Below are 8,645 nucleotides of genomic sequence, written 5' to 3' on the forward strand. Positions count from 1 at the left end.
CCACCCACTGTCTGAAGGAGCTGGGTGAGCTCCGTGACCCCCGCGCCTCGCCACACTGCTGCATACCCCGAGATGTCCCCTGTGACTCCCACCCACCCACTGCAGAGACCCACCAGCGCGGGCATCGACCGGGGCAGGGCTCGGGCGCAGGAGAGGGGTGGGAGGCACCAGCAGCCGCCGAAGCTGCGGATTTTGTTCCTTTTTATTACACAAAATAGCATCAACACCATCAGTACAAATTAGAATGAAAAATTTCACAGAAAATGCCAAATAAATTAAAATCACTTTTGCATAAACTTAAATAAAAGAGTTAAACACTGTATTAAATAGTCTGCCAAATTCACAGTTGATAAGAAAACAGGGATGTGTCTCAGAAGTGCCCATGAGAGCAGGTCCTTGCAGAGGTGATGCTTGGAGGGAGCAGGGCATTGCTCATGCACTGCCTGCCTTGTCCTTCCGGTGATTCAAGATGTCCTGGACCCACTTATCGTCAGGTTTCCCACAGACCATCTTGCCTTTGAGTGTGGTAAATCTGCAAAAGGAAATGCTGTGAGGAGAAGGGAGAAGGGGAAGGAGAGGAGAGGAGAGGAGAGGAGAGGAGAGGAGAGGAGAGGAGAGGAGAGACGACCTGCTCCTTGCCACTGGTGAACCCCACCAAAACAAACACCTCTATAGCTCCAGAACAGCCCCAAGGAAATACAGGGTGGGCAGTTGGCGTAATATCATTACAGGTGTCCTGCTCTCTGCTGCTTAAGCCACTTCATCCCCAGCATGCCTGCTCAGCTGGGACACCATCCTGCCTGAGTCCTATCTGGGGATGAGGGGAATGACCCACAGAAGCTCTTTTGCCTCAAATCTACTATGGAGTTCCAGAAACTGGCTGCCTGGGATGTGGGATTGGCCTCTGAGATGTTTCCAGGCTGTTCTCCTAACACGGGAGAGCCCAGCCTGGTGTCTTCCCTTGCCAGGATGAGGTGTGATGTGGGGTTTCCTGGCGCTGCCACCCTTCAGTGGAGCATGCCCTCCCCCAGGATTTGGGCAAGAGATCTACTCACATCACAGCTGGCTGGAAGCAGTGGCTGCCTGTGTGCTCATACATCATCACGTGGCTCACGGGAAACGCTTTGGTCCTGTATCGGATACAGCAGGGACCAGAAAAGTTGACAGAAGCTGGAAGAGAAGTTAAGTTTTCTTATTAAACCAGACCTGGAAAAGCATCAGTGGCAAGAAGCAGGGTCAGAAGATGAGAAGATCCCCACTGGGGGAGGTGCTGCTCCCACCATGGGCTCCCACCACAGCAATCCTTCCCTCAGGAAGCCAAGGAGTAGCAAGACGTGCCTCTCCTTTCCTGCAGCAGATGCTTGGAAGGAAGAGTTGCCAAGCATTACTAGACATTATACAGCAGAAAGAAAGAGGAGAGAGCTCCTTGGAGAGGAGAGCTTGGATTCACCTGGAGAAGAGGAGACCTGGTAGCAGAGGACAGCCACGAAAAGCACAGCAAGGGCAGCTGTGGAGGTCTTCATGCTTCTTTTGGGTGGAGATAAATTGTAGGAGACAGGCTGGACTGCTGCGGAGTGCCCCTCGCTGTGCCTGACGCGGGATCCCTGGGTTCGGCCCGCTTTGTAGAGGGAGACGGTGAGTGAGGACGGAAGCACACCGGAAACATTGCTGAAAGACATGACACAATGGAAAAAGTGCTGTGTCAAGGGTGCCGCGCAGTCCTGTGGAGGGAAGTACCCAGAGCCCCGATGACAGTAGTGCCCTGGTGTGGCATGTTATATAATGGTATGACACCATGAAATGATAGAGAACAGGATATGACCTCTCTTTTCCTTTCCCCTGACCAAAGGGCTCCATAGAGAACCTAGAAGTAACAATTCAGAAGATCATTAGATAGACCTTTTACCTATAAGTCACACGATGGCAATAGATGGAGAATGACCCTGGCTGCCATGCACTTGTGTTTCCTAGAATATCTGCATCACAGACAAACTGGGGACCAGTCACTTGTCCCACAGCGACTGAAGCGGGGACAGTCTGTGAGTCAGGCAGCCCTCCCCAGCTGCCCACTCAGTGGGCCAGTGAGGCACACAGCATCCCTGCCCTGCCCCACTCCAGAGCTGCCCCAAGGAGATGGGGGCTCTCTCCATGGGACCCAGAAGGCCATGAGCATGTCAGCATGCAGAGCAGAGGGTAGAGCATGGTGCCACCCCAGATCTGAGCTCCTCTTCTATCCTTGACCATCACTTGCAGCAAGTCATTAGGAAACTGGTTCTGTTGCTACATTGCAGTAGCAATACCAGTGACAAGTATTATATACCAGTAAGGACTATGAAGATGATTAGGGGATTAGAACATCTCTCATATGAGGAAAGGCTTAGGGACTTGGGTCTCTATAGTCTAGAGAAAAGAAGATTGAGGGGGGATCTTATTAACGCTTACAAATACTTAAAGGGAGGGTGCCAGGGGGATGGGAGCAGTCTTTTTTCAGTGGTGCCCAGTGATAGGACAAGAGGTAAGGGGCACAAACTTGAACATAGGAAGTTCCATCTTAACATGAGGAGGAACTTCTTTACCTTGAGGGTAGTGGAGCACTGGCACAGGCTGCCCAGAGAGGTGGTGGAGTCTCTCACTCTGGAGACATTCAAAACCCGCCTGGACGCTGTCCTGTGCAACCTGTTGTAGGTGCCCCTGCTCTGGCGGGGGGTTGGACTAGATGATCTCCAGAGGTCCCTTCCAACCCTGACTATTCTGTGATTCTGTGATTCTTTGACCGCTAAAACAGCACTATGTCACCCACAAACAGGAGAATCAGCCTTAATGTTTACAAAGAGCTTTAGAAGCTCATGACCGTGTTGGCACAGCAGAGTTGGCTTAGATGATTATTTGGTTCCAACGCCCTCCTGACATTGCTTTGTCATTGTCCCAGGAGCCACAGACACACACAGAAGAGATTTGCTGGTTCAGCCCATATTGTTTGGGACAAGAATAGTGTCACTGCACTGGCAGTGACTTCAGCTCCTGTTGGAAACACTACATCCCCACAGAAAGGCCCTGCTGACTTCCAGGCAAAGGCTTATGGGCAAAGCCTCCAGAAAGAGGGGAAAGAGCAACGTACTCGTGGCGCTAATGAATGTGTCCGGGTGCTGGACAACCACAGCTGCAGTGCGAAAGGCCCATGGACAGGCTTCCTTTCATGATGGTCCAGTGAAGAAAGGGATCTGGGTCCTCTATGGGGGAGGATGATTACAAAATAGAAAGCACTGCCCAAAGTGGTGACCTTGTAGGAACCCATAGGAAGAACTAGAAGGGAAATGAGGAGATTCCTTGGTCGAGCTGAAGGAGAGCTGATTCCACGCCTGGGGCTCCCAGGTGCTCCAGGCCATGATGCACACCATCACCACGTCTCAATAGACTGAACTCTTTGAAAAACTGAGCCAGACTTGTTAGAAAAGTGTGGGCTAGGTGGCATTGCAGGATTTGTTTGACGCAGAGCCTTTTGCTTCACTAAAACACTCTGTTACTAAGCACAAGGAGAACTGAGCCAGGGTGAGACCACACGTGGGTGCCTTGCTGCCATGGAGGCAGGGAGCCCGCACCAGCCTGGAGAGCGGGCAGCCGGGGAGGGTGACCTGCAGAGCACTGGGACTCCAGGACACACGCTGCCAGTGGGGCTTTGGGAAAGATGCAGGGACAGGCATCTCCCATCGCACAACAATGTTGTCCCAAAACCCATGGGATCGTTTACCCAGTGTGCAAGCCGATAACATGCAGTCGAGGTATTAGCTATTTATTAGCAGGTCTGCGCAGACATAGGTGCTTGGGGGGCTTTTCTGCAGAGCTAGCACACACAACATTGGAACAGACATTCACTTATACATCGTAAATGACCATAATAATTAACATATTCATTGCTTATCAACTTGTTACCAGTGCTCATAATTCCTTCTCGTGAAGCTAATTGGTGTGAAATGTCCTCATCTTCATTTAAAGGTACAGTGTCTCTTAATTGTACTGTGCAAGCTCAGTGGGCAAGGGTCTTCAAGTGGAGGTGGGTATCCTAAATTCTAGAGGAGCGGTCTTCATATTATAATTAGTCAAGTTCACCTACATGGCACATTTCATGAGGTATAGCCAAGTTTCTTGGGCAACCAGCCCACTGAAGTTTCTGGTACCCAGTCTTAGGTTCGTTTGTTCCTTCTATCCCATTGTCCTGTCAAAAATCATTTACCCAAATGATTTATTGAGTTACAACCATAGAGGTTTCGACACCAGCAAGAAGTCAGCCCCCATTCAGCCCACAACCCACGGTTCCTTGGCTGCCATTGCAGCTCAGTCCCCAGCTTTGCCTTTGCAGCAGTGAACACCTTGGCACAGCCGTTGGCTTCCCTGCATCTTCTTCCAAAAAAACCGTTGATGGGCTTGCTGCCACCCCAGATCATACTGAGGGGTTAAACTCCCAGAGTGAGAGTGAATCAAGATGGCTGGAATGAAGGCTGAGGCTTTACCCGCCTGTGGCAGAGAAGGACACACGGTACCCTGCACTGAACAGCTGAGGTTCTCTGGGATCCTGCCTGCTCTATAATCCTCCTTGTCCCGTGCTCCAGACCCCATTCAGGTGCTAAGATGAAACCTTGTGCCTCCAGGGGCATGAGGTCCCACCACCAATGTCCTGGGCTGGATCCACTCGCCCCCACACTGCACTGAGTGGGGCTAGGAGGATGCCAGCCTGCTGCTGGTCCATCCCATGAGCGGTCAGGAGTTGCTCATCTTGCCCGAAGCGTCTAGCAGGGAGCTTGGGGAGAGCGGCTGTCCTGGGGAGCTCCCAGGAAGGGGCCAGGCAGGCTGCAGCATGCCCAGCAAGAGATGTTAGCGCTGGCAGCAGCAGGGCCAGCCTGCAAGGAAGGTGTGTGCCGAGCCATGATCCCAAATCCACAGTACCTCTGCACTCCCTCTGCCTCTCCATCCCAGCTCTTCCTGCGACGTGTGTCCATCTGTGCTCCCAGGACATCTGGGGCAGAGACGTAGCAGGTCCCCTCCGTCCCCATGCCCAGTTCAGCCATGCCGCACCTCCAGCCCAGCCACAAGCGACTCCCCTCACCCTGCACCCAGGCTACCCCCACCTCCGGGAGCTCTTGGCATTCTTTTTTCCCAGTTGCTGCTCAGGGATGCTAGGGAAGGTGTAGGTGAAACTGGGCTCCTGGGCAGGGAGCAGGGTGCATGGGCAGGAGCTGCCTGGACCCAGCAGCTCCCCTTGCACACCCCTGTCCCCATGGGGCTGGCCACACGTGCCTGAGACAAGAGACGTGACAGCTTGACGTGCCCAAAACAACAGACCAAGACTGACACCTCTGCCTGAGGCAACAGATGGCAGATTGAGGCTGGGGGTGCTAGAAACAGGCTTGGAGACAGATCTGACCGAGCAGCAGACTGGGAAACCACATGGAGAGATGCGATCGAGATGAGACAAGACCAGATGATCACGATGACCTGCTGACCTAGGTGCCACCAACATCTACCACTTTCAATCCCCTGCTCCTGCCATTTCTACCAGTGCGTTCAGACCCAATGTTTGCACACATTCTCTGTTCAGACCAATCTTAATGTTCCTGTTACACATCTCCACACAGGGACTAGAATAAAACTGAGAGGTGGAGAACAGGCTGGGGAATGAGCTGGAGATGTCCTTGCTGATGCAGCTCACACCAACACAGCCCAGCTTGGAGCTGCTTTTAGCTGAATGTTCTGGATGTTCTTGCAATATTCAAATATGGGCTTGATGGAAATGTCAAGATTCAGTCTGAAAAATCAATATTTTCTATCAGGAATATAAATGTGCCTAGACATTTTCAATGAATTCTCTCTCCTTTCAGATATACCAGGCTGTGTTTCCTGCTTCCATTCATTGCAAAAGGAATTCTTGGAGGTTTTGACACCTCTGTTATTCCCCCTATCCACTGTTTTCTTCAACTCTGTTCCTTCCTTGAAGGAAGACTTCGTATTTCAGTCTCAGCTGCTCCTTCCTGCCAAGACAAATAATGCAAATCTCTAAATATTTTGATTTTAAAACCTCCTCCATATCATACATCCTAAATAGTAGCTATTTATGGAGTCTGTAAAACCTTTACCTTATGGTGCGTTTCAGCTTTCAATAGAAACCACACATGGTATCTTTGGATCCATCACCAGAACAGATTTGGGATGCAGGAGGAAGTCTTTTCTTAGCCCCGAAGGCAGCCTGCTCCACCACACCGACTCGTAGGTTGAAGTCGTGTCCAGGGGATCACATTATCACAGTGCCCCAGAGCTGCCACATCACTAATGTGGGAAACTCTGGTTTTAACTGGGAGCAAATTAGCTGGAAACAGAAAGGGAATGACTGGAGGCAGGCAGTGATCACAGGGTGGTGCAGGTCTGAGAAAGACAAGCAAGATCTCAGATGAAAAGAGGTATTTTCCAGAGGGATCAAGACTTTCCAGCATGGGAAAGGGAACCTTGCCAGGGGGGATGCAATTGAAGTCTGCAAAATGATGACTGGCTTAGAAAGAAGGACAACTAGTGATTATTCACTGTCTCTCCCGGAGCAAGAACCATGGATCATCAAATGAAGCTGGCAAGAGCTAGGTTCAAAATGAACAGAAGGAAGCAGCTCTTCATACAAGGAGCTCCTTGCCAAGGGACATGGTGATCACAAGGAAATTTCCATGTGTCTGAGTCAGGGCTTGGATTTCAAAGCGATAAGCTCAAGAAGATTTTGTAAAATGAGAATGGTTGGAGGTTGGGACTGCACTCGAGGGAGGCAGCACAAATATTTGCCTTTCTCTTCTAGGGGTCTGCTGTGGCCACATCTGAAGATATTAAGGCTGGGCTGGATGGACCCTTCACTTACATCCCCTGGGACTGTTCACATTTGATTCCCCAGCACAACTGGTCCTACGGGACTTTAAGATCTATAGAATAGTTCGTGAAATTGCACTGAAATCCCTGGACTAAAATTTATATATCAGGATATGCCTCCAGATGAATATTTTTGGTAAATGTCAGCAGAAAGATGCCAGCAGTTTCTAAGCTCACAGCAAGGCAGAAATATATTGCTGCAGTTTGTGGGATTTTCCAAGACAAATTTGGGGTGTTTAGAAAAGCCTCACTTTTGGACCAAGAGCCTGAAGTGCAGGAGGTGGCTGGCTGCCATGTCAGGAGGTGATCCACACAGAAATTTGGTAGCACTTCCAAGGACAGATGCAAGCTGCCTTTGCCAAATTCCAGCCACTCATATATACCTTGGTTTCCCTGAAGATGCCCACAGCACCGAGCACCAACCTGCCTGGAGCTGAGCAGGGTTTGCCCAGCAGCTATAGCACTGCGTGACTCTGTTAGCTATGGCAACTGAGGTTCAGAGAAACTAAGAGAAAAACATTTGGGTGTTAGCTTTGAGACACCCACAACCTGACGTTTCTCAGCACTTGGCATTATGTGGTACATTCTACTTGCAAAGTCTGCCTCCTGTTGTCTTCAGCTGGAGGTACGTGTGACGTCTGCAAGCCAGACCGCAGGATTTCAAGAATCTGGAAAATAAAGACCATGCTCCACAAGAGCACTGGAGAACGTTGAGTTATGCCCATATCATAAAGGGAAGATAGGGACAGACTGGATCTCCACATCTACAGCCCATTCCTTCCTGCAGCCCCTGCCTCAGGCACTACCCATGCTCTTCTGCAGCAAGCACAGGGTCCTACACCCAACCCTGCACACGCCAAGTCATACACAGAAAACCTTTTCTCAGCGATCGCGTTCTGGTAGCCGAAGGCTGTCTCATAACACAGAAGCAAAGCAAGCTTGCCATGTCCTATTTTGGGAGAGGCCAGCCAGCGCAAGGTGGTCACCCTCAGGGTTGCGTGTTGGGCTCTGTGCAATGCTGCAGCTGGACCTGCTGCCCCTGCAATGGGAAAGCTCTCCAGCAGATGGCAAACACTTCCCACCTCCAGGCCCTGCTCCAGAGCAAGTTTCGCACCTAGGCAACCACCCCTGCAGATCCACAGCCCAAGGTTGTGTTTGGGTCCTGTCCTGTAGATCCAGCTGGAAACCATGCTCAGCTTTGCTTTTGAATTCTCAGACAAATGGAGGCAGTTGCTGAGACTTTAGTGCAGAGATGGTGATGTTTTGGAGTCACACTCCTCCTTGTAAAAGCTGGGCAAGCAGGAGACCTCTCCCAGGACTGGGGTGAGGGCCCCATGGACCCTCACGCTCCTTAGCTAAGCAGTCCTCTCCAAGACGCTCTCCCTGTCCCATTTCAAACCACTGCTCGGCCTCAGCCGCCCTCCCAAGCAGGAGCTGGCCCTCCTGCACCAGGACTGTCCCTTCCCTTCGCCGCTCGCCACCCCACGTAGCAGCCCAGGGGCTCTTTGAGAGCACCAGCAGACAAGGACTCAGCACCAGCATCTGTTTTGCCCAAAGCATGCAAAAAAAGGGATCAAAAGATGCAAAAACACACACACATACACATGCAGGCTCCTCCTGCTGCACTGTGCTGCCCCAGGTGCTCCAGACCACCTCCTTTTGGCTCTGGACAACCACCCTGCACCTGAGAGCCTGCCCCTCTCCCTGCACCGGTGGGGGCATTTTGGCTCATAAGATGTTTTTGTCCC

At 51.2% G+C, this 8,645-nt stretch overlaps 2 protein-coding genes across 2 annotated transcripts in view; both read right to left on the minus strand.

Moving 5' to 3' along the window:
• LOC104289867 (E3 ubiquitin-protein ligase TRIM39-like) overlaps positions 1-125 on the minus strand; it is a 5,377-nt gene extending 5,252 nt beyond the window's left edge. The window contains exon 1 of the mRNA XM_009888882.1: positions 114-125. Within this exon, the coding sequence (XP_009887184.1) occupies positions 114-125 (12 nt within the window). The remainder of the gene's footprint in view (positions 1-113) is intronic.
• Positions 126-432: 307 nt separating this feature from the next.
• Positions 433-1,523, minus strand: LOC104289869 (C-C motif chemokine 4 homolog). Its single transcript, XM_009888883.1, has 3 exons — positions 1,451-1,523; positions 1,056-1,170; positions 433-532 (listed from the first exon to the last, which is right to left on the minus strand). The coding sequence occupies exons 1-3, from the start codon at positions 1,521-1,523 to the stop codon at positions 433-435; spliced, it is 288 nt and encodes a 95-aa protein (XP_009887185.1).
• Positions 1,524-8,645: the final 7,122 nt, after the last annotated feature.

The sequence above is a fragment of the Charadrius vociferus genome, unplaced genomic scaffold (assembly GCF_000708025.1).
Source record: "Charadrius vociferus isolate BGI_N301 unplaced genomic scaffold, ASM70802v2 scaffold636, whole genome shotgun sequence".
Classification (NCBI taxonomy): domain Eukaryota; kingdom Metazoa; phylum Chordata; class Aves; order Charadriiformes; family Charadriidae; genus Charadrius; species Charadrius vociferus.